Below are 24004 nucleotides of genomic sequence, written 5' to 3'. Positions count from 1 at the left end.
AATATTCGATAAATCAAATCAAAATCATATGACAACTTTCCAATCAACTTGTGCTATTTATTATTTAAATTGTGCTATTTATTTATTTATAGACCGCCATAATTTATATTGAAATGAGTATGTTATTAAAAACAATTTATCGGAGGTATAAAAAAGGGAATATATTTTTATTCACATATAACACACTCTCTAAGCCTTTGGACTGTTGTTTGTTGAAGCTTGTTTAATACATTTATTACTAATTGAATGAGATAAGTACAATAGTTGAACAAGGGCTTGTCCCTGCCTCTAACGGCACCTTTCGAAATCCAAGAACGTCCACATGAAAGGAGAACAATTCAAAAATACAATGCAATATTATAATTAAATTAAATGCCGGATCAAATATAAATTATGTTTCGTTCGAGCCAAACACTCCTGCAAGAAGTAAATATCAACGCACATGTTTACGTTGTGCGGCAAAAACCGATTTTGCTTTCATTGAACTGGCTGGCAATTAATTAATTACAGCATACACATTCAATTTATTGTTGCAAATGACAACAACTATGTAGGTGAACGATTTCTATGTATAATTTTTGCTGACATTCGTATCAAGGTACTACCTTCAGGTATTTTTGGTATGTGTTCTTCCGCACATTTTCAATTTACTGTTGCCTCTATTTCCATATAAGTAGTACATACATATAGAAGATTTGGACATAGAAAAAGCAAAAAATCAGTTTTTATGTGCACATTTTGCAGTACCAAGTCGCCAGTACAGCATTAAATAAATCAATCAATACATTGGCAATAACCAAAAGTAATTTTGCAACCGGCCTTCGTAAGACTGACACAGTTTTTACTATTGGCAATCTGGTTGGAAAACACATATGGTAAAAACGACAATAATCAAAACGTACTATTCGTGACAAACCAGCGGCTGGTTTTGATTAATTGCAATTAGCTTAGTTTTACTATTTCGACGCCACTAATTGAAGCAACATAGATATTCAGCAGTTATGTTCCTGCACCTGAACAGAATCTTGGAGCCGGTTCAATGAAGTAAAATGAAAAAAAAACATAAAATGGTGTTCAAGACAATGACCAATCCATCTCGATAAAAAGGATGTTTGTATGACGTAGTGTTTTCCGGAAAATGCACTGGCCATGACACGCTCATATAGGGGACAATGATCTAATAGATTGATATGGAAATTATATTAAGCATAACGAAACTATTACAATACGTTTAACACAGAAAAACAGCACTTTTGTTCCCGGTCATATTATAAACTGAGTTTTAATTTCCATTGCAATTAAAAGCTGGCTTTTTAATGTAACGTTTCTCTTTTGGGTTACACAAGAAGTGGACAAAAAAGATGGGATTATCAGAGGACAAAATAGTTTCCATGTGCTTTGCAAGTTTATTGACGAAAATTAATTCCAAATTAGTTTAAAAACTGCGAGAACCATTCCTTGAAAAACCATGGATTGCTTAATGAAACCTCAAAATGTGAAATGCACAATGACTTTTACATCTTTCCCACTTCCGTTCTGAGTAAAAATGATTCATTCAACAAAGCCAGACTTACTAAGCATTACTGAAATATTCCGCTATCTGGGTGAAGTGAATTTGATAACAATTAAACAGATTTACTTAACAATCTTTTAACGCAATTGCAAACACGTAAAGCAGAAATGTATTGTTTGTTCGGTCAATATCTCAGTTGTTTCAGTTTAATCATTTTCTTCTTAATTCCTTCAATTGCATGGTTAACTACAATATAGGTACATAATATCTAGTATTATGCACGATTTTTTTTCTACGGTAAATTCTTGACATTCTTGTAACCAGTATAATGAAGTAATAGAGCGGTTAGGCGCACAGCATTTACATTAACTGATCGATTGATGTTTGAATAGCACTTTACGTGTCTTGACTCTGAACCAGAATTTGCATTGTTTTAAGTGTTTTACTTTCAGATTTTTTTTTTAAATATGATTAAAAATGTGTTTCCGTCAAATCGAAAAGTGTTTCTAACATAGGTATTCAACTTTTTTCTGTAAGCGCGCAAACATTTCCAGACTTTCTCACGGGCAAATTTCTGTTCACGTTAAACGGACAAATTCCGACTAATTTTGGAGCTAGATAGTTAAATTCTGATTGCTGAGAGTCAGAACAATTACATTTCTGTCTGACGCGTTATTTAGTACAATTCTTTCTCCATTAGTGAGTGTTTTTACAAAAAAATAATGCTTCAGATAAAGTTTCTACAAGGTGGCAAATGAAACATTGCACAATAAGAGAAAGTTCCACATGCTCCCCCAAAAAGTTGATTTTTTGAGATTATACATACTTAGTAGAGATGGGCGAAAACTTTTAAACCGTTTCAGCTATTTAGTTTATCTTTAAACTTTTGTTATTGAAATCCCAAAATACTTTATTTTTGTCCAACTACGAGCATGTCAAACTATCCGAAACTTTGCGTTTGTTATTTGCCACCTTGTAGAAAAGTAATCTGAGGTGGTTAATTTTTACGTTTTTACCTAGTTTAATCTAATTTTTTATGCAACTCTGTTTATCGAATTTTTGTCTTAAATAGTCTATGAATTCTATCGGACCAAAGAGCAGAAAAGTTATCGCTGCAAGACAAAAAAGTTGATTTTTGGAGGCAACCCTGTAAATAGAAAAAACAGCACGAAAATTAAAAATAGTTTCGAGCCATTTATTTTACCTTTAAAGTTTTGGTGTTACATTTTTTCATTTGCGACCCTGTAGAAAATTTGTCTGCTATGCGTAATATTTATTAAAACATTTACGAACAAAAACCAAATGGAGCTTGATGAGGCTTCAAACAGTAACCAAATCGCTTGAAGCAATCAGAATTTATCCACTTCCAAAGTTAGGGCGAATTCGTGTAACGTTCATTTTGTTGAGCAGTTTAGTTAAAACATGTATAATTGACAAAGTAGAAACTAAATTTTCCCCGATAAAATAGATTTACTTCTTGGCTTATATAAACTGCATATGAAAATACCTTTAAACTGATCAATAAGCCTACGAAGCGTAAAAATGGCTTCTCGAGGAGACGATAAACAAACATTGTCTAGACTGATCAATATACTGGGTGGTCATTTTCGAATCAAAACTTTAACCGTGCACATCAATGAATAATTGATGCATTTCCATTAAAAAATGAAACTTGTAGATTTAATTTTCTACAACTGCTGAAATGGTTTGACGAAAATGTGCAGATGTAAACAGTGGTTGTAGTTTTGCAATGGTAATTGCACTTTCAAGCCCACTCGGTAATTTCCGAACAATGCTCCTTTCGGCCTAAGCACCTGCTTAAGAACTGTTGAATTTAGGCCATTACGACAAAATGTGGTTGACGCTCCACGTGTTAAAACCAAATTTTAGGCGGAACTTTAAATATTAATCAATACGTAAGTACTATTCGTTGAAAATAGGTAGTTTGCATATTACACATGAATCATCATAATCATTTAGAAAAAAATGATCACACATTCTGGTCTACTTTGACTTTCTTTTTGCTTATTAAATACTTAAGTACATTTTAAACATTAAATAAAAAACCTTTACTCAATAATCTCTATATGTATAGTCCATATAGTCAATTTAATTTCAAGTAGTCACCAAAAGGCAGAACACTAAAATCTTCTAATCGTCATCCAGCTAATAGTGATTAACAGCATTAACTAATTAAAACTATCGCGTTGATGAGTATATATTGGGTGTAACTTAATATATTCTGTGCTAAACCCACAATGCAATTATTAAGATATCCTTGAAACTGCATTGATTAACAATGTTTATTTATTTATTTTATAAGGCAAAAGATGTTCTCAAGGCAAAATTGAACGGATAGAACACTGCCCATCAGCAATTATGGCAGATTTAATAGGTCGCTGCAAATAGACAGCCATATCCGTTAGGATGTTTCGATACAATGAGAAACGACCAATAACAATACAAGGAGATTAATAAAGTTTTGGTACAAGTAATTCAAATAAGTCGGTTTCAATGTTTACCATTTTAGTTATCAGCTATTTTTTGCATGTTTATTCCTGACAGCACTTTGTGTAATATCATATCATCTATAAAGCGATAAGAAAAAGTACTCAAATACGTTGGTAATTGAATGATAGTGGCCAAACACGGTTTGATTTCATCTATTCGGAATGGGCGTAGATGTTATTCACATTTAACAGTGAATTCGTTAAAATAATGAGTTCATAAATTTTAAAGTAACGTCGGTTAACCTGATTCACATCTGAATTTTTAATTTTACAAATCCCACTTGCCGAAATTATGAATTGAGTCGACAGTTTGAATAGACTGGGTACGATTTTACTCGAACATTTTAAAAGTTTAGTTACTGAGAGTCGTATCGAAAATGACATGAAAAGTATTTATAAATAATGAATAAGATTCCTAGCAAGCGATATGCATATTTAAGTTTATAAATCAATTCTTCTTATTCGTCTCAGGTAAACAGTCACTGAAAGTTCCAAGATCAGTGAGTGAGTAGTCACGCCACATTTAAACCGTTCCGTTACTTGCCTAAATATTTATTATTTGAACGTTCAATTGACTTAATAAAGTATTTACTTTCTGCAGAAAGGTCTATTTATACATTTTTGTACAAAATGTATATGTACAATATTCCTTGAAAATTGATGATAATGCTCACATAGTATGTAAGTAAGCGTATTACGGTTTAGATTATTGTGCTTACAACGACATGGATCGATTATTACCTCAATTGTGAATACCGACATTTATTTGAGTACTTTCGTCGAATATCGGCATTCCAAAATTTTCGGTTTAAATATTCTCCATAACGTATAAATTAGCTGAAGCAATAAATTACGTAGATTACTTCGTAGATAGCTTAGTTAATGCTTGAGGCGATTTATATGTCATCATATAAGCATAAAAACCTAAATAATTAAGAAACAGTTAACTGAAAAAAAAACGAAGTACAATTGCAAATTATCTATGACAATATTTTAATTAGAACTCCGGGTATATTATTTTGTCATTGGAAATACATGATCTTTGCGAATATTGTTTGTCCTTACAACAGTATTCAAATTATGGTTGGTTTTTGTAGAGATCTGTCACAATTTATGTATTATTTGAAAAAATACTGCTTTGCTCTAAAGCAATTTTATCTAATGATGGTATATAAATGAACCGTAAATAAGTAGGTACCTAATAAAAAAATTAATGTGAAATTTTAGTTTAATTGGTAAACCCAGATCAATTTCAAATCGAACCACAGTCAGGAAAGAGCTTTTTTAATTATATAACCAATAAAATAAGACACTAACAAAACTAACTGAAAATTCCTTGATGGAATTGTTGCGGCTATATTTTTGTATCAGAAATATTTCATTTCCGTCACAATGTACCTATGTAAGTGTGTATGCTCAGAAAAAAATACAACCACGGTTTGTCGAAAAACATCTTAAATTTTACTGGATGTTGGATTTATAAATAAACCGTTTCGCAAGTACTAAAAAGATTGATGTGAAACTTTCGTTTCAATTAACTGAAAACCGAGGAAGGTCGAACCATTTTAAACCGATCAGGAAGAAGACATTTTATTTAATTATAACTGAAAGCTCGCAAATGGAATTTTGGGCATATTTTTGCCTAAGAAATAATTGAATTTTGTTTAAATGTATGTAGACTTTTAAAAGAAATAATAACAAAGTTTGTCGTAAAAATAGTGAAATTGTTCATAATTACTGTGGAAAAATTTCACCTGATGTGAATTTTTGTTTTCAATAGACGGAAGAGTCATTTTTTAAATGCAACTAAACTACGAATAAAATTTGGTTAATGGAATTGTCGTATTCGACCCAAATGTAGGTACCTAAACTTAATCTAGAGATAGGAATAATGTAGGCAAAAATAATAAAATGCGGGTATAATGCAGCATATTTATCAGGAATAAAATGCAAGTAACAATGACAAAACATCGCCTTGAATTGGGTTTAACTATATAAATGAAGTAATGAGTATACAGGATGTCCCAGAATTAAGTTGACCATCGTTTCCCATAAGGTTCTATAAATTTTACTTCTATGGCCTTCCTAGGTAGACCTTGAAAACACGCAACTTTTTAACATAATTCGTACAATGAAATACTGTTCTTTATATCATTTACATCAGTTGCTCATCACAGCAACTACCTCTGAAGATGAAGCCAACTCGTGATTGGGAAACGTCTGGCAATATTTATTTTCCACGACGGACTAAAAGTCCGAAAAACTCTCTTGTTGCAAGCCTAACTCTTTTAAGAATCCAAGATTGTTGCGTCTTCCAAAAACTTGAAAATTTGTAAAAGTAAGTTAGTTAAAGGTGCCCTAAAACTGAACGATTTTTAGCAAATGCACTCTCAGTTTGAAAAATTAAAAGTTCAAACCTAGAACCCATAGCAATTTACAGGTCGACTCCTAACAATAAAGAGAAAAAAGGGCGTAGGTAGGTACTCATATTAAATATCTTGTCCATAACTATCACTGAAGTCCAGTTTGAAGAGGTTCGTTGTACTTTTCTTAAAAATATATTTGCAACTTTCAGCAATAATATTTCGATATTAGGAGCCTGTAGGCCTGAGAAGGTAGACAGAAAAATAAGTTACAGAAACTTCTCATACTTTGTTGTGGCTACTATCTAAATCTGAGAAATTTAGTGCACTTATTCCGGAACATCCTATAGGTTTTGAAGTTCCTCAAAATATTTGTAGGTAAATACTTCGTTCCCGTAAACTCTTATGGAGACTTGATTCTAAACATGTCTATCTATATCTTTCAAGCAATAAACACTCATGATAAGGAAATAGGATAAATTCAGCTTGAGCGTGACGATTCAGGGCTTTGTTTGGAGGAGTATCAGAATAGCTGTTTAAAATAGTTAACGAGACAATAGATTAATGTAGCGGTCTCAGAAAAATTTCAGAAGCTCCATTTCGGCATAGTTACTTGCACTAGGCGAACTGGCCCAGCTAGCATTAATTAGAGAATCAGGTGTTTGCTTACATATATGAGTCCTGAATAATACCGATCCTTGAGGTTGTGAAGTACACAGGCCTCGTTCAGGCAAGTTAGCTCAGCCATATCCTCTACCTTGTCAAACTTGGGTGGGTTCATTTTTTGGATATCATCCTTAGCAACTGTGGTTCTTTTCCCAGTTTCTTGCAGATCCACCTCAACTTCGTCGCCCTTTTCGCCCTTTATGGAGGCCGCCACGAATCCTTGATTTTCATGGGGCACCCAGACGAGTCGTTTCTGAGTCCACTCAGCCTGAGTGGCCGGATCATTGTAGTTATTTCTATCAACACACAGGTGTTTCAGTTCAGGATCGTAACGATCCTTGGCATCCGCGTCCGCCATGGCTCAAGATAAACCAAACAAAAAAATTCACTTTCTTGATCAAAATTGTATTTCGGTCGCTATTTGCGTCACCTATATCGATAAATATTCATTGGTCACTATAGTATAAAAATATGGCTTATATTTATTGGAAATTTTCGGGAAATTTGGATTATTTTAGTCCCGGACCGGTTTAATCCGCGTATTCAGTGTACTCGCGATATGCGAAATGACAGTAGCCGAGCTGTTAACCGTCTTTTCGACCGCGCCCGTGTGTTACCAACCGAGTGTATGGGACTAGCGGCGTTGCCGATTTGATGACTTATTTATCCTTACAACAACCTTATATCAGACAAGGGATAACTTATTAGGATTATTTCTTGTCTCTGCTTATATCTTAAAGTGCACATGTTTTTACTTTTATATAATTTTTTTCAAAAACATTGCCTAAAACAGTAAACATTACATTAACACATCTGACAGTATTGTTAAGTGCAACTGACTCTAGACGTCAGTATTGACATTAACGTTTACGTAGGTAGGCATCCAAAGTTCAGTAATTCTTGTGTGGAAAAAAAGAAGGTAAATTTTTAGTTTACCAAACAATCGCATTTAAAGTTAGCAATATGCGCCCTTTATAGATAATCCCTTTGCTAACAACTTTTTATAGTGATGTTTCTTGTAAAACTGCGGTTTTCGTCAAATTTTCACTCGTATATCTAATTTGCCTTTCACTAGACGCCACGTCAACGGTACCTGTCACACTGATAACGTCGAAGTTGGGAAGTTTTTAGGGATTTTTACTCAATACAAAACTATTTTTTCTCGAAGTTTACACTTTGCTTCAGACAAACGATGCTTTTATCTGGATTTCATCAGTATGTGGATGATACATCCGTCATAGTATGTGAGGAACTTGGGAAGAACTTTTCTCGGGGTGAACCGGCGCAGCTCAAGAAATGATTTACTGGCGCATAAATAGAAACTTTCGTCTCAATATAAATAAAACAGAACTTATATTTTCAAATTATCTAAATATCTTGGAATCAATACCGAAACATTACTTAGATTTTGCATTTTGATATTGACCAAAAACTTGAAATTCAACTTGATAGTCAGGGGGATAGATAGATCAAACATAACGTTCTGACTATGTTTTAGTCGTCATCAATATTCGTCGATATCGTATAAAATGAGATTTTAAAGAAAACAGCATAACAACTACAAATATAGCAACAAAATCATAGAATTTTAATTAAAAAAGAACATCAAACAAATCTTATTTTTAATTTGCTCTTAACGGTTTTCGATGTAGATATGTGTTTGTAGTGCTGATTTTGAGTTCGTCTGTTGCTCCTCTTCTAAAGATGTTCTCTTTATTTGCAGATCCCCGGTGATGACTAAAGTATTGCCGAAACTTTGGCACAATAGAACAGTGTTTACCGTGAATATTTTATAAAAAACCCCCACTTATTTAACAATTTCATTAAAACTCTCTTGTTGAAATTAAAATTTCTATAAATAATAATAGATTATTGAGTTCAAAAAATTAAAACGGCCTAAAATGAGCTAAAGATATCGATTATTTCGGATTTAAAACTTCGGGCGTGTTTTTCAAAAGACTCGTATTAAAAGTTATTAGAATAAAAATAAAAAATTCCCATGCGTGGTATTTTAGCACAATGGATTATTTCCCACCTAATAAGTTAGAAACCCCCAGCTACATATTTAAAGAGTTTGAGTCCATAATAAGGAAAATATTATCGGTTAAAAAAAACGAATATTTCGTATCTATCGGATCTAATGCTTCTGGTGGATTTTTCTTTGAGCTTGTTGCATTTCTCGCTTCACGGAGATGAAAATGTTGAAGTATTTGAGGTATTTTGAGCAAATTCGTATTTTTTATCAACATCAACCTTGGCAAATTTCATATAAAAATCAAACATCTTTTTTTCAAACATCTCAAATTATATTGAAATTGCGGATTCCAAACAGTTTCAAAAATCATAAAATTACACTTTCACTTCTGATTTCTATATTATTTTTACTGATTATAATGTTGCAATTTCACATTTTAGATTTGTAAAATTTATATGTAGAACCTTTGCTCTATGAAATTCGCAGAATCGAAATATAAAAAAGGATTAAAAAGACAAAATAATATAGAAAAAATTTAAAAATCGGATAAGAAGCGACCATGATTTATCTCTATTTTTCCAAATTAATTACGATACTAATGACTTTTTGATATATTTATATATTTATTTTATTTATTAGTCATTACTGCAAGCATCAATAAATTGTCATCTCAAATATTTAGAAACACATGATATGAAAATGAGTGATTCTGATAAACAGTAGTTTTCTGTGGCAAATGGGCAACGTCGCCAACCAAATAATGGCGGTAACTTAAAAGAATACCAAACCGAGTATGCAAAATTTCCAAAGCAAAACAAGAAAATTTACATTCAGATAAGACGAATCCACAATAGCATTCCAAATACTGTTCGCTTGATGTGTGCATAAGTAAACGCTCAATTCTTTCCAATTAAATGATACATTATTTTTAAAATAATTTAAAATTTTGTGGTTTTCTTGCAAAACCGGTATGTAATGACCCAAAATTGAGGATGATGTCATACGGACAATATGCGAATTTATATGCTCAAGTAGCTTTCTCAAGTACTGATTGCTTATAGCGATTAAATTTGTTTGGCTCAGATTTTAAAATACATAAGAGCCATAAACCAGATATTTTATAAAATGTTTCATACCCTTTTATTGAAGAAAAATTGTAGAAAATGTAGAAAGATTTTTCAAATGGACTAATTAATTATTTTTTTTGCAGAAATAAAGTGGGATATTTAATAATTAATTATTAAATAATATTAACTTTCAGGTTTTGCTGGGTATCAAAGAGCATCGTTAGACTCGTCAGATGGAAAATAATCGAAAATGTTGACTGATTTTAAGTGGTTTAAGCGGAAATAAGTTAAAAAAATATATTTTTTTTCAATTTCGGCTGTTCCAATGTTTTTCTTTTGGTGCTTTTTGAAAAGTCGCGTTGTTTCAAACGAAAAAGGAGAAAAAAAATCTTCAAATTCAATAAAGAAAACTAGATACATAATGAGATTAATAATTTTCAATCGAATTTAAAAAAATACATATAGTTCAATTGCAACTAAGATATGCAAATTTGCGATAAAAAATAATAAATTTTCAATACAAATACCTATCGTAGTGATTAGATGAATCAAAATAAGAAACATGTGCCGGATCGTTATATCGTAACATTTGAAGGCAAAACCTCGACCGACAATGACGCAGTTACATTTATTTCATAATGATTTTAGCCATATTTGGTATCAAAATCTACAGAATACCTTAGCCGCGTTTTTTTATTGAACGATTTTTTGCAATCGCCATGGATGTGTAAACAGCAGATCATTTCAATCGTCTTGAAAAGTATCTAAAGTTTTATTTGAGTAAATAACATGTTTTAATACAATACAGTTATAGATTTATATACTTGTAGCGCGAATTGAAATCTAGCCAATTCAGAGTGATTAGCTTAATTGGGTTAGAGCTTATTACAAAGATTATTTTGCAACATACTTGTGTTGATTCAAATTGATCATTTTTAGCAATAAAAGCAACCGGACTGAGTTAATGATTCCCAAGTACAACGATGCATAGGAATTTCACATGAATCAACAAAAGAGAAATTAAGAACAGTAACTTACTTGCCTTCAATTTCTTCTGCAGTATTTTTGTCTGAAGATGTCCTTAAGCGCTTTGCTCGTGGGGATTGCAAATTCACCAAACCGCGGTTGCTTTTGGATATTTTCTCCAAGTTTTCTCGTATTTTTGCAACGCTTACGAGTGGAATGATTTCCTCCGAACCTGACATGATTCTAAACGTTTTGACATGAAAAAATAAAAATATACTTTGACATGATAATTACGCAAATACAGGGCATAAATAACAGGCAATGAAGTCAAGATATCAGTTTATTTCATTCAACTGGTTAAAAAATCAACTTTAAATAACTAGTTAGTCACAGCAATAAAGAATGAATTTTGTCCAACAGCTTATAAAACGATTCACTGCTATACAGTATCCACATCCTCCTTAATTTTATCAGGCTTTTTGTCTCCAATAAACGAAGTTTCCACAGATATTGCTGAAGTTTGTACAATGTTTTCTGTTTTCGGCTGAACGGGTTCACTTACACTCAAATTACTTAATGCTGCTGCGCTTGATATACTTGGTTCATCCTCGCTTCTAGGAGTTTGAGGCCTAGGTAGAATGCTTATTTTAGGAGCCATATCGATAAACGAACTAGGCCCTTTTTTTATTAATTCCAGAGGTATTTCTTCAGATCTCGGACGAGGCATTCTAGGAGATCCGTCGCGTGACTTTGTCCGACTGGATGAATTCTCTCGGGATCTCATCTCTTTTCGAATATTATTGCTTGTAATCGCTGAGTTAGGTTCCTTTTTGACGCTGGATAGCCTGTTAGGACTATTACCTAAAAAGTAGGTCCGGTTGCAAATGTATTGTAATTTTGTCTATCTATGTTTTCTCCGTTTAGAAGCACTGAATATTTTAAACGTTGAGAGTTGGGACAATTATTTATGTGCAAAATGTGGGGAATGTTGAAAAAAATATTCTCTTAAAGGTCTTACCATCACGATGTCTGCGAGAGTCGTCTGCTCTATGTAAAACCCCCGGTGAACTTTCCCTTTTAGGAGCAGCAAACCCTGGTACTCTACTGTTTCCAAATAATGGCCTACTGTCGCGAATATTCCTGCTAGCTAAGCGAAATCCGTACATTCCCTGGCCAGTAAAAGCTGGGCTTGGTGGACCCGATTGTCCAGGGATTTCCAAGAGACGAGCTATGTGTTGCATTTTCTTTTGCCTAGCTTTGATCCGACCCTAAAGCATTTCATTTCTCAACTATAAGTTCGAACTGCATTGCATATCTTGAATTTGCATTTATATTTCATATACTTATACTTACTAACTCCCAAATTGGTTTACATCTAATAACTAAAATTTTTTTGCTTTTTTACAAGGACTTCAAAATGGTTTTCAGATTGAAAATAAAACCAGAATAACACTTGATACACATTGCAATAAAAATTCATTTGACATGCAGGTATAATTTTTTGTAACGCTAGCTAAAGTTTGAGTGTTTTCATCATTAGTCTATTCGCGAACAAGTGAATAGTGTCCAAACTGTTGTTAGTGAGACTTTTTCGACGTATTCCGAATGAACACTTACATTTTCTTCGTAAGATACATGTTGGAATTGTAATATTAAAACGCTATAGTGTTTAAAATCTACCTCCTACCTTGGTTAGTCGTTGCTTTGCCGCCATACATCTAATATTATCATCAAACAGAAATTTAGCACTCAAAAGTGGCACCCGGTTTGTCGTCGCACCAGATATTGGCCTGTGAATAGTGATGTGTAAACATCGGGAATCATCTTTATCGCCACTGACTTCAATATCCTGTAGAAACCCAACCAACTTAGCTACACCCCAACCGAGCCTGAAACAAGAAGCCAAGATGAAGAAAAATCAGTGAAATAAAAAACCTACAATATACCTTTTATTATCCGGTTCCACAAGTATTAACTGCATTACATCTATTACTAAAAACCGGCGCATCTTCATACCGTCTTTGTACAAGACTGTACAGGCAATCAGATCCGAATTATCTGAAACAAATTAGAGTTTTATGATCAGATTTATCTGCTCTGATAACCAGTGAATGAAGCAACCCTAGATCGAGGAAGAAATGCGCTGCATTTTTAATAAAGCGATAGCCAACAAAGGATAGATGCAAAAATCGGACAAGAAGTGCTAGTAGAATATTTAAATTAAAATCACAAAAAGCCTATTACTAGAAGAGCAGATTTTATATCAGCAGCCAAGCACTTAAAGGTATTTGAAGATACAACAAAAGGATTTTTTTCGCAAGAGATTCAGAAATTAATGGCTTGCCTTTCAGTCTCTTCAAGCTTGCAAATGATATGTACTTATCTCCCTTATCACCATAAAACTATTAGCAAATACTACGGCATGCGCTAATCGGAACCACATAAACAACAGAAAATACTAGAGATTGCTTAATTCACGTGGTTTAGGACACACAACGAGATATACTCAAGTCCAGCGCCTGCTCAATCTGCACACAACTTTGGGGATTTGTTAAAGGCAACTGGGTCTCCATTTCGCCATTTAATGTTAAAACGGCATTTCGCATCAAGAAAAATAAGCGAATTGCTCTTCTGGCCTTTTCACTCTGTAACAAACACTTTGTGCCACATTACTGAACAGTTTCAAAAATATTCAACAATATTTAAATTAAATTCGCCGTACCTCGCCGCATGGTAGTCTCTTTATGAAGTCAATTCCAGTCATTGGAGTACCGGTGGGTGGCAGAAGTATAGCGCTATCCATACAAAGCCATTCAACATTTAACGAAGATTTCGACATATCGCAGTACCTAAAAACAAGGCTCATTAAAAATGGTGGTCACTGAAGAGCAAGTACTACCTACTCGTGTTCGAACATGTCCAAAAATATTTCCTCGCTCTTATAAAAATTCCTCAACAACGCCATACTTTGAGATTTAACAGACTCAATCACCTGTCTATGTGGTTCGAGAAGTATATTTTTTCCATCACAGATTACTAGCTGCAAAATCAATTTTAAACTCACTTCCAAAGTGGCCAGTCTCACTCTGCAATGAAAATGTATGTATTATACTAGTAAAAAACTCTCAACCCGAGCATGAATTTTGTAGCACTTACCTACACGTGGGCTGGCAAGCTGACGATATGATTGAAAGAAGCTTTTCCAGGAGATACACATTATAAGAGTATTTTATATCTTTTGATGATGATTTTGATATGAAAGATTTTTTTGGCTTCAGAGCTTGCTCTAGGACGTCAGACGTTACACCTACACAAAACAGCCAAGTATAAATACGAAATAACAAAGAAAGCCTTTTCACAATACCTTTATTATTTGCCATTGCGTAGAGCAAGCAAAGAGCAAATAGAGCAGCATAGTCATTTTCAGAACAGTCCAGGGCACTGTAAACTGTCTCCAAAAACGGTTTTTCGGTAACAACACTATCACATGGGTTTTTAGCAAGTTTTTCCTTCTCTTCATCTGTAATATTTCGCAGATCTTCCACTAGCATTTCTTTAGAACTTGAACTTTCTTTTGAACTTAATCCACTCGCTTCATCGCTTAAACTCTCATCCAGCAATTTCTTCTCCAATTCATAATGCTCTAGTAATTTATTTACACCTAAAATTACAACCAAGTTAGTTAAATGGAACAGACAATGCCAGAAAAATACCTTTTTCAAACACTGTCCGATCAGTTCGTAATATTATACAAGCCAGTGTCTGAACCAAAGGAGAGTGTGCTATAATCAAAAAGACCTGTGATAGTAAAAATAGAGCCACTACGCAAGAGACTCTGCCTGTTGTTGGGTCTTGTAATCGGGGCGAATCCGGTCCTGCGGAAGCTAAAATAGAACCAATTGAAAATGTGTATTCACAGCAAATGTAAACTTACTTTTGGATAAGATTTTGGCTACTGTATGATTTACTCCTTCGGGTATCGATGATTTTCTCCTGTGCGACGCAAGGGAATATATGTAGAGAGGAATTAGTAACTTGTGAAGTAAATGATCCGTGAGAACATGGTTCAAGTCCGTTATATTAAGGCAAAGAATGTCATTTAAATAGTGTAGATGATCGAGATGTTCAGCTACCAAGTCAGCCAGTCTGTTTTGTGAATGATGGCTGAAAATATTCAACAAACTATACTGACGATTTTTATAACTCAATTCACACTCACTCTGCTTCATTTCGAACGCATATATCCAACTCTTGGATGTGTTTTCCTATAAACCAAACAATGTTGGAAAAATACGGAGCGGCAGTTCGATCTCTGATAAAAGCTATCATGCTGGCATCTTCAACCTTATATACGTTTAAAGTTAGTGTTCGCACAGCAATTCGCACCATGGATTCAGGATGATTGAAAAACTTTATTGCTTCAGTGTACAGAGGAAAATCATTGGTGTGCTGCAAAGTGCGACGCGATCATTCAATAATCACTGTATTAATAATTCAAAGTAGGTGCTTACTTCATTGTAGAAAAAGTGAATCGTGTGAGCATTCAGTTTCAGGCTAAGAGTTTTCAAAAAGGAAATGTAGTAAGCCATTACTTCTTCATCTGAGAAATCAAACTTATGAACAATTATGGAGTTTACATGGTTATTTGATAACAAGTAATCTGAAACAGAATATACATTTATAATAATGCCAGTAAAAGACAAAGCAAAATACTTACATAAAGATGTTTCGTTTCTAATATTCTCAAACAGTATGTTTAGAGTTTGCAAAAGCTGAACACAGACATAATTAGAGCCTCCGCTTCTTTGTCTCATTATGCGTAAAAAAAACGACAACATGTTTTTTTCGAGGAAGAAACTGAAAAAGGCAACGACTTTAAATTTATCTGTACAGGTGAAATGGAAACTTGCTTCAACATTTTTGGTTTTGATTGTGTATACAGGGTGGTTCAGTTTTAGTCTGCGAGACTTTGAACAGAATATGCGTTCAAAATCTGAAAAACACCGCGAAAATTTTATTTTCGCAAAGTTTTTTTCGTTTATTCGTTTGTTGAGCGTTTGTGAAATTTTTGTCTGAAAACAACTGAATGAAGTAGCTCATAGATACTCCTTTCTTTAATTGAAATGGTATCCCGATTTCTTTTATTATACTGGTTCAGTCAAATGTAACTATCATAATAATGAAATTGAACTCAAAACTGTGTTAGTAAAAGTTCTGGCCTTATTTTCAGGTATTCTGTACGACCTATCAGTATCGAAAATACCTTTTCGACTAAGGCATCATCTATCATAATTATGAAGTCGAGTTTTAGCTCAGATTAATTATTGCAATGGTTTTGGGGTTTCGCGTGTTTACCGCCTGAAAATCCTGTTGTAGGTGGTCCCCACGGTCAAACGTTTTAAAGTCGTTTCCCTATACACTAGCGGATATGTCTTCCAGCTAATTTCTCAAAAAATTGAAAAATAAATACACAGTCGACAGAGGCAGTTTTGAGCTGCCCCCTCCTTTAGGCGACTCTTTTGGACTTTCGTGTATGCGACATATATGTAATATTTTTGGGTGTCGAAGACTCACAGATTGAATTGATACACCCCATGATACAATGAATACGTGTATTCATTGTATGTATTCAATGTATTCATTGTATCATGGATACACCCTGTATACTTTCGCCTATGTATGTAGTTCACATGACAGTGTCTTTAGATGTATTTCTGTTGTTCTGCAAAATGGTTATTCCAATTCATAAACAAACATTATTATGCTTATAAATAAATAACGATTTGTGAAGTAAATTGATGAGAAGAAACAGCTTACTCAAATACTGAGGAATCATTTTGGTCCCCCCAAATTAAGATTTCAGCAATGGATCTCAATGTTTCAACGAGCAGGCCTCGATTGTGTTCTGAGACAGTTTGATTTCGCGATAGCACATTGTATAAATATTTCAAGTGTTCCAGAGAATGGAGGTTCTTCGGTCTGCCCCATCCACCTCCAAACCAACTTCGACTTCGAAACATCTGAAGAATTTTATCGAAAACACCACCACTCGATTACTGAATGAACTGAAGGTTGTTACTCGACATTACAATACTGCGAATTTTAGCTGCAGATACGCAATTTGAAATGTATAATTATCAATAAGATTTAAATGTTTGAAAAGTTTTGAAATGCGAATGGAGTTTTGTTTTGATTGACACATAAACCTAGAGAGATATCTCTGGAGATATGTCACATGTTTACTGTCAAAGCATAGTCTCACGGTTGGAGTGCGTTCAATTCCAGTCTGGAGTGGGTGTTTGGACGGATGTTTACGGTGCAGTTGATTTTTTTCTAGGACATATTTTGTAGGTATTTGTGTTACGTTTTTATTGGTTTTCAAGTTGAACACGCGCCTCTTGCGTTCGAAGGTAACAATATGGGTAATTTTAAGGGGCGTCAGGCCTGGCTTTTAAAAAATGTGCCCATTACATAAGTAAAAATATTACGATAAACTTTCTTGATTGCTACTGGAACTTCAGCGTGGAAAGGAATAAATCTTGAGAAGCATTTTTTGTCTCTTGTTCAGAAAGGCTGTATGAAAACTCCTACTTAAACCTTAACATTTTTCCGGAACTTTTTTCAACTCTTAACTTTTGTATTTGTCGCAGTATTAAGAGAATTCCAGAAAACAATACGATATGTTTAAATTTTAGAAAAAAGAAGCCAGGAGAGGAAACATTTTACCAGTTTTATTGGTGGCGTACATATACTTTGTTTAAATATATTTTGTCCATGTAGGCGTCATTACTGATGATTACCGGATATTTTCTTTTACTCAAGGCTTGGTTTAAGTTCATGAAATCAAAATATTTGAAAATTGCTCAATTTTGAGTGAAACACAAAATCGGCTACCGAGTTTTTATTAAATCTATCGAAATTCGATTTTCGAAATTGACAACGCTGCATAAAATGATCTACCTACCACCAAAGAGTAGGTAATATGTCGCCTACTGTTTGATACGGACGAACTACTCACAGATCACAGAGTAACCTCAGATCCCACCATCACATGATGACAGAGTAGTCACTAGATCACAGAGTAACCTGTGTGATCTGTGTGTGTGGATAGTCAGAGAGAGAGTCTTTATCTATGGTCAGAGATAGTCACAGATAACTAACTGCAGATAACCGCTTGGTGCTACTAAAAAGAATAGTGCCTTTGCTTGTGTATGCATAACGTTTGTTTATTTATTATTAAGTTTTGTGACTTGTGGTTATTATCCGTCACCGTATTAAACACCAAGAATTGTATCTTAACGATGGCGGATATATCAGATAACAACGTGGAGATAATTACAGATAATAACGTGAAGATTACAAGAGCTAACAACGTGCAGCTGACCACAGATAATAACGTGAAGATCACAACAGATAGTAACGTGGAAATGACCACAGATAATGTGAAGATCACAACAGATAAAAACATGGAAATCACAACAGATAATAACATGGAGGTCGCAACAGATAACGTGGAGATCACAGCAGATGACACCGAGTGGAGTGTTATGAGCTGTAGTGCATGCAATATCACTGAAATGGAATTTTTTGAAATTCTTCGAGATAGGGAATCTCTCTTAAACTTTTTTTTTTGTCACAATGTTTTGACTTGCCATACGCGCTGTAAGTGCGGGGCTCTGTTGAATCCTACTGAGGACTCTGTCAATCATTTCATATTTCGTTGCCGAAAAAAGAATCTTAGAAGTTACAGGAAGTGCAAGACAAATTTTACGATTTTGAAAGGAACTTTTTTTGAGAACTCAGCTCTCTCCCTAGGAAAAGTGGCTCATCTTGTTATGCTCTATCTGTGTCGGCCTTCCCCTCGATATCGTTATATTTGCGTGGAATTGAATTTATCTATTCAGACAGTATCCAAATGGTTTTCTCATTTTAGAGATATATTTATTTTTTGGGTCAACCAACAGTCCTCACAAATTGGCGGTGAGGGTAAAATTGTTGAAATTGAGTGGTGTAGTGGAGGTCATCTTGTCGAAGGTCCATGGATTTTTGGGGGAATCGAAAAAAGTACGGGGCAGTTTTTTGTTGTTCCAACTGAAGATTCATCATCAGCAACTTTTCTACATATTTTCCAAGAGAAAGTTAGACCTGGATCTACTGTTGTTAGTGATATTTGGAAACCTAGCGAGTATCTTGACGACGAAGACGTTCATAATCTCACAGTCAATTATTCAATGAATTTTGAAGATTTGCAAATAGATTTTCCGTGCTGGGCGAACGTGAGGAGGTTGATTCCTAGAAAGGGGCGTAGGAAAAAATACTATTTAGGCTATTTATCTGAAGCCTTGTTTATGGTGCATTATCCGATTCATACGCAACGATTTCACAGTTTTTGGGTTAGTGTGGGCCGAATGTATCCTCCAATCACTCAAGCCTAATAATTTTCGTCTTGCAACAACCATTTCTTGTTATTTCCGAATTATGGTGCACATTTAATTTTCCCATTTCTTTGTTATTTTTGCATTTATTTTCATTTAATCCCTTATTTGCCCTGTGCGTTTCGAAATTCGTTTTTATTTTCCCTTTACATTCTCGAAAAATTTCAAAACTCCATTGTTTTTTTAATAGTTCGCTTTCGTTTACCGAACCACTTTTTCTCGTATTGACGTGTTTCTGGTAAGTGTACAACTTTAAACATACCATTTTTTTTATTGAAATATGCTACTTTAATAGAAATTCGGCAACATGTTTCGAAGTTTAATAAATTGCTGCTTTTTGCTCTGCACTGGCACGGTGAAAGGTTTACACCGTAAACTTATTTAACGTGGTTTTTTTTCTAAAAAATTGCATTCTCAATGAGCAAGAAGCAATCGAAGTGCACATTTACTTTATAATTTTTTTTATTAATCCAAATCCACAATTATCTTTAGGGCTTGCATTTTGTTTAAGTTCAAACCCCAGGCGTATTAACTTGAAAATGACCAATTTTTTATTAATTATTTTCTATATAATTATGTATGCAGCTATTTGCACCAAAGCTGGAATTCGACAATTTGACGATAGTTATCCAATCACATTTACAAGCAGCGATGCCAGGACTGGCGATTTTTCGGTAGAAATGAAGGAATGAAACCAATTTGTGAAGTAATCTATTGATTCACCGATTTCATGTATAATATCTTTTCTATATAAAAAAGTTTGGGTTTAGTTTATTTTATTATTCAAAAAATTTACTACCCATTTTTTGCGAAATTTTCTTAAAGTATGTCAGTGACGCAATAGTTGTCTTTCTTTTTCTATTCCTTGTCCGTTATTAATCAAATGTGTGTTCATCAAATTGTTACAATTCGAATAAGTATGGAAGAATATTGAAATTATTGGTTTGATTTCTGGGCAAGTATTGGCAGTTTCTGTGAATTATTCAAGTTATCATTTTAATTTACCGATACATTTACCGCAATATTGTGAGGGCAAACAATCGTTTGCTTTTTGTAAACATTTTGCTTATATTTTCATCAACATCGCTTAAATCTTGTATGAGTTCCTCATTTTTTTCTTTATGTTCTTCATAATTTGACTGCAGGTTTGCCACCACGACAATAACACACGTTAACACCCACAGTTAACGCCAAGAACTGCACATTTGAGGCAAATTAACTATGGAACTGGAGAAAGTTATTTATTTCCCCAATTAAATGTTTACATTCTGCAGATTTTACCTCACCTTTAATTTTATAGAGTAAAATAAAATGTCTGCTCACACATAACGCACGAATATTTGATTTTTCAGCAAATCAAAATTATTTTTTAAATTTCTCTAAAATCGCACAAATTTGTTCACAAATTTTTTACAAAATATAACGCAACGTGTCGGGCTTATGCACCGAAAGTCGATTGTCGGAATTGGCAACATTGCGTAAAAATAAACTACGATGCCTCACCTAAACGATAACGTTGTTTCCATCATAACCACAGAAACAAGGAGATTTTAATAGATAGTAAAATTATATTTGAAAATGGCCCATACAACAGACGAAAGTGCCTGGAGCGTTGTGAGGTGTAGGGATTGTAATATCACGGAGACCGAATTTTTTGAAATTCTTCTAGATAGGGATTGTCTTTTAAACTTTTTTTATCAGCACAGTGTTCTGACTTGCCATGCACGCTGTAAATGCGGGTCTATAATGAACCCCACTGAGAAATCTGCCAACCATTTGGTATTTCATTGTGAAAGGACAAGTCCAAGTCCTGAAAATGGCAGGCAATGCGATACAAGTTTCACAATTTTAAAGGGAAGTTTTTTTGAGAAATCAGCTATTACCCTGGAAAAAGTGGCCCGTCTTGTTATGCTCTATCTATGTCGGCCTGTTCCTCGACATCGTTTTATTTCAGCAGAAACAAACTTGGATTCTCACACTTTAATCAATTGGTATTCTTCGATTCGAGAAGTATTTATTTTCTGGGCCGGTCAACAGTCTTCACAGATTGGTGGCGAGGGTGAAGTAGTTGAAATTGAGTGGCGTAAGGGAGGTCGCCTCAAAGATAGTCCATGGATTTTCGGGGGAATTCAAAGGAGTTCCGGCCAGTTTTTTGTTGCTCCAACTGAAGATCGATCATCAGCAACCTTTCTACACATTTTCCAAGAGAAAATTAGGTCTGGCACGACTGTAGTCAGTGATTGTTGGAAACCGAACGACTACCTTGATGAGGAAGATGTTTATGATCTCACGGTCAATTATTCAATGCATTTCGAAAAACCAGTGGCAGACGTACAATGGTGGTCGAAAGTGAGGAAACTGATTCCTAAGTCTGGACGTAGGAAAAAATACTGTTTGGGCTATTTATGTGAAGCCCTATTTATGGTGCGTTATCCGATTCATACGCAACGGTTTCACAGCTTTTGGACTACTGTTGCACAGATGTATCCTCCAGTGGCGCATTTTTAATTAATGTTTGGTCTCGCGGCAGCTATTTCTTCGTTTCATTCTTTTCAAATTTAATCTGGGCTATTCTGGCCGAATATCTCTTCTATCTTATTCATTTCAGTGTTGCTTCTGCAGTTCCTTTCATTTAATCTCTTACTTTATGCACAGTGCCTTTAACGATTGTTTTTTTTTATTTTTCAGTCCAAATTTCAAAATTCTTTGGTTTTGTGATATTGCTCCTTCCCTAAGCTGTTTTGTCCTGCATTTGCTTATGTCTAGTAAGTTTTCAGCTTTAAGCATTACTTTTTTGTTTTGATGGCGTTTTGCTACTTTAATGGGAATTTGACGATATGTATTGATTAAATATTGATTTTCACTCGTGAAGTATCGGCATGGTAAAAACTGTTTTCTGGAAAAATTGCAAACTTCAATGAGCGAAAAGTGCTCAAAAACCGCATCAAAACACCACTTCGAAAAGTTGTTATACTAAAGGGATTATCGTCAAAGTATGCATAATATTATCTTTGAAAGCGAGGCGTTGATAACGTTGAACCTTAAACAAAAAAAATGCAGGCTCGGCAAAGGCTAATTTGTCTATTGCGCGAATGCCCCTAATCTAATATTTAAGACGTGCGAACCTTAAAATTATTACTTCAATATTTATGACGATGTACCTATGAAACCAGGTATCGAGAGATAGCACTTTTTTATTTTTTAAATACCCTGTTAAGTTAGTTCACATCACACGTTTAGCATGTCCATATATGTGCTTGCTATTAGGAAACACCCTGTAGTATTGTCGATTTTGCCTTCTTAATTTATAAGAATTTCAAATATCGCATTTTTGTTGCCTTTTATATTAAAATTTTAAATTCCCTTCACTTTTAGTCGCAAGTGAATGGCCAAAGCTTCGTGTAAAACCAATAAGGAAAAGCTGTAAAGGCATGCTATCACTTCCTTAACATAGAAGTCTAACTGGGAATGATGTAGAATCATTGGCGCAACCGTTGCATCGATTTGTTGCAATCGACAGACCAAAAACTTAATTCCAGATATACTAGAAGTTTGCCTTTTACTTTACCGCAAATTTCTATAAACGGGACCTGTAAAATGGACTGTTGTGTAAGTATTTATCGGCGATATCACAATTGTTGCCGAGAAGCTTATCTATCACTTATGCATTTTTCCTTTCCTTTTTCGTAATAGATTTCTTTTGATTATGTCCAGTAGCAAATAGCTTTTCTTCTAATCTAACCGAAAAAAAATTAAAACGTACGTTAATCTATATGAAATATATATGATATTTTTAGGCTTATCTCTTCGTGGTATTTTGGAAAAACTATAGTGTTCTCGTTGCACTTACAATTGAAAGCTGAGTTACACTTGAAAGTATCAGTTGAAAAGTTTTCCGGGCTTACAAGTCAAGGGCGTTAAAACTGCTTCGTTGACGCTTTAAATTTCAATAGTTCAACAGCAGATGAAGCAGAGTTGTCTGTATAGTCATCTAGATGGAATACCAGATAGTGTACATTCATCTCAAATCATCCCGAAAAACACATCAGAGACATTAAAGGACAAAAAATTAACATTTATTGAAAAACCATACTCAACTAAAGTTTTACACCAAGGAGAAAATTATGATGCAAGCGTTTGGAGTCAATATACGAAAATGGCAACAATTAGACCACATCAGTTAAAAAGAAATAGTGCATAGAGAAACAAATCTTACCAACTGCGGTTGAGCCCTTTGTCCACGTAGCTTGCGAAGCTAAAGAAAAGTTATTTTTTAACTGAATTTCTGATTAAGTTGTATTAAAATATCTGATATCATTCAGCCGCAGGCTATATTGTATATCTAAGGAGTAGTTTGACCACATCTGTGATATAGCATAAGGTTATCTGCACGATTTGTGTGTGTTTTTTATATTATTGGTAATCATATATAAATATTTCGTGTAACATTTTGTATCCTTAAAATATTTGAACCAGCTTCTGTTGGTGTAAAATATGGTTTTATGTTTG

At 34.1% G+C, this 24004-nt stretch overlaps 3 protein-coding genes across 14 annotated transcripts in view; 1 reads left to right on the top strand and 2 right to left on the bottom strand.

Moving 5' to 3' along the window:
• LOC109538954 (myosin heavy chain, non-muscle) overlaps positions 1 to 7626 on the bottom strand; it is a 32366-nt gene extending 24740 nt beyond the window's left edge. For all 3 annotated transcript variants that reach the window (XM_019906405.2, XM_019906403.2, XM_019906404.2), the window contains exon 1: positions 7057 to 7626. In XM_019906405.2, coding sequence (XP_019761964.1) covers positions 7057 to 7410 — 354 coding nt within the window. In that variant the 5' untranslated portion in view covers positions 7411 to 7626. The remainder of the gene's footprint in view (positions 1 to 7056) is intronic.
• Positions 7627 to 11386: 3760 nt separating this feature from the next.
• On the bottom strand, positions 11387 to 17295 carry LOC109539004 (protein CLEC16A homolog). 5 transcript variants are annotated; one of them, XM_048663750.1, is made up of 15 exons: positions 16878 to 17295; positions 15778 to 15917; positions 15572 to 15720; positions 15280 to 15509; positions 14995 to 15224; positions 14774 to 14944; positions 14425 to 14721; positions 14217 to 14367; positions 13964 to 14146; positions 13783 to 13909; positions 13555 to 13717; positions 13007 to 13118; positions 12748 to 12949; positions 12079 to 12328; positions 11387 to 11921 (listed from the first exon to the last, which is right to left on the bottom strand). In XM_048663750.1, exons 1-15 carry the CDS (start codon positions 17078 to 17080, stop codon positions 11500 to 11502), a joined length of 3030 nt encoding a protein of 1009 aa, XP_048519707.1. In that variant the 5' UTR covers positions 17081 to 17295; the 3' UTR covers positions 11387 to 11499. The 5 variants fall into 5 exon arrangements, with proteins under 5 accessions (XP_048519707.1, XP_048519708.1, XP_048519709.1 ...); XM_048663751.1 differs by having other exon boundaries at positions 13558 to 13717; XM_048663752.1 differs by having other exon boundaries at positions 13567 to 13717.
• A 731-nt stretch (positions 17296 to 18026) lies between these two features.
• On the top strand, positions 18027 to 23941 carry LOC109538986. 6 transcript variants are annotated; one of them, XM_019906478.2, is made up of 4 exons: positions 18027 to 18269; positions 18402 to 19733; positions 22871 to 23104; positions 23293 to 23941. In XM_019906478.2, the coding sequence occupies exon 2, from the start codon at positions 18488 to 18490 to the stop codon at positions 19493 to 19495; it is 1008 nt and encodes a 335-aa protein (XP_019762037.1). In that variant the 5' UTR covers positions 18027 to 18269; positions 18402 to 18487; the 3' UTR covers positions 19496 to 19733; positions 22871 to 23104; positions 23293 to 23941. The 6 variants fall into 6 exon arrangements, 3 of the variants coding, with proteins under 3 accessions (XP_019762037.1, XP_019762036.1, XP_019762039.2); XR_007280813.1 differs by having other exon boundaries at positions 18071 to 18269; positions 19686 to 19733; XM_019906477.2 differs by having other exon boundaries at positions 18027 to 19733.
• Positions 23942 to 24004: the final 63 nt, after the last annotated feature.

This window comes from Dendroctonus ponderosae, unplaced genomic scaffold (genome assembly GCF_020466585.1).
Source record: "Dendroctonus ponderosae isolate FM_Combo_2020 unplaced genomic scaffold, Dpon_F_20191213v2 Dpon_F_20191213_2, whole genome shotgun sequence".
Lineage (NCBI taxonomy): Eukaryota > Metazoa > Arthropoda > Insecta > Coleoptera > Curculionidae > Dendroctonus > Dendroctonus ponderosae.
The sequence above is the reverse complement of the archived record's forward strand: the minus strand, read 5'-3'. Positions and strand labels throughout refer to the sequence as shown.

Coding starts and splice junctions, on each gene's coding strand:
- LOC109539004 (XM_048663750.1), bottom strand. CDS start 17,080: ATGTTTCGAAGTCGAAGTTGGTTTGGAGGTGGATGGGGCAGACCGAAG. Junction 15,510..15,571: donor TTCACTTTTTCTACAATGAA/GTAAGCACCTAC, acceptor CGCACTTTGCAG/CACACCAATGATTTTCCTCT. Junction 14,722..14,773: donor TCGGACAGTGTTTGAAAAAG/GTATTTTTCTGG, acceptor TTGTAATTTTAG/GTGTAAATAAATTACTAGAG.
- LOC109538986 (XM_019906477.2), top strand. CDS start 18,272: ATGCATAACGTTTGTTTATTTATTATTAAGTTTTGTGACTTGTGGTTA.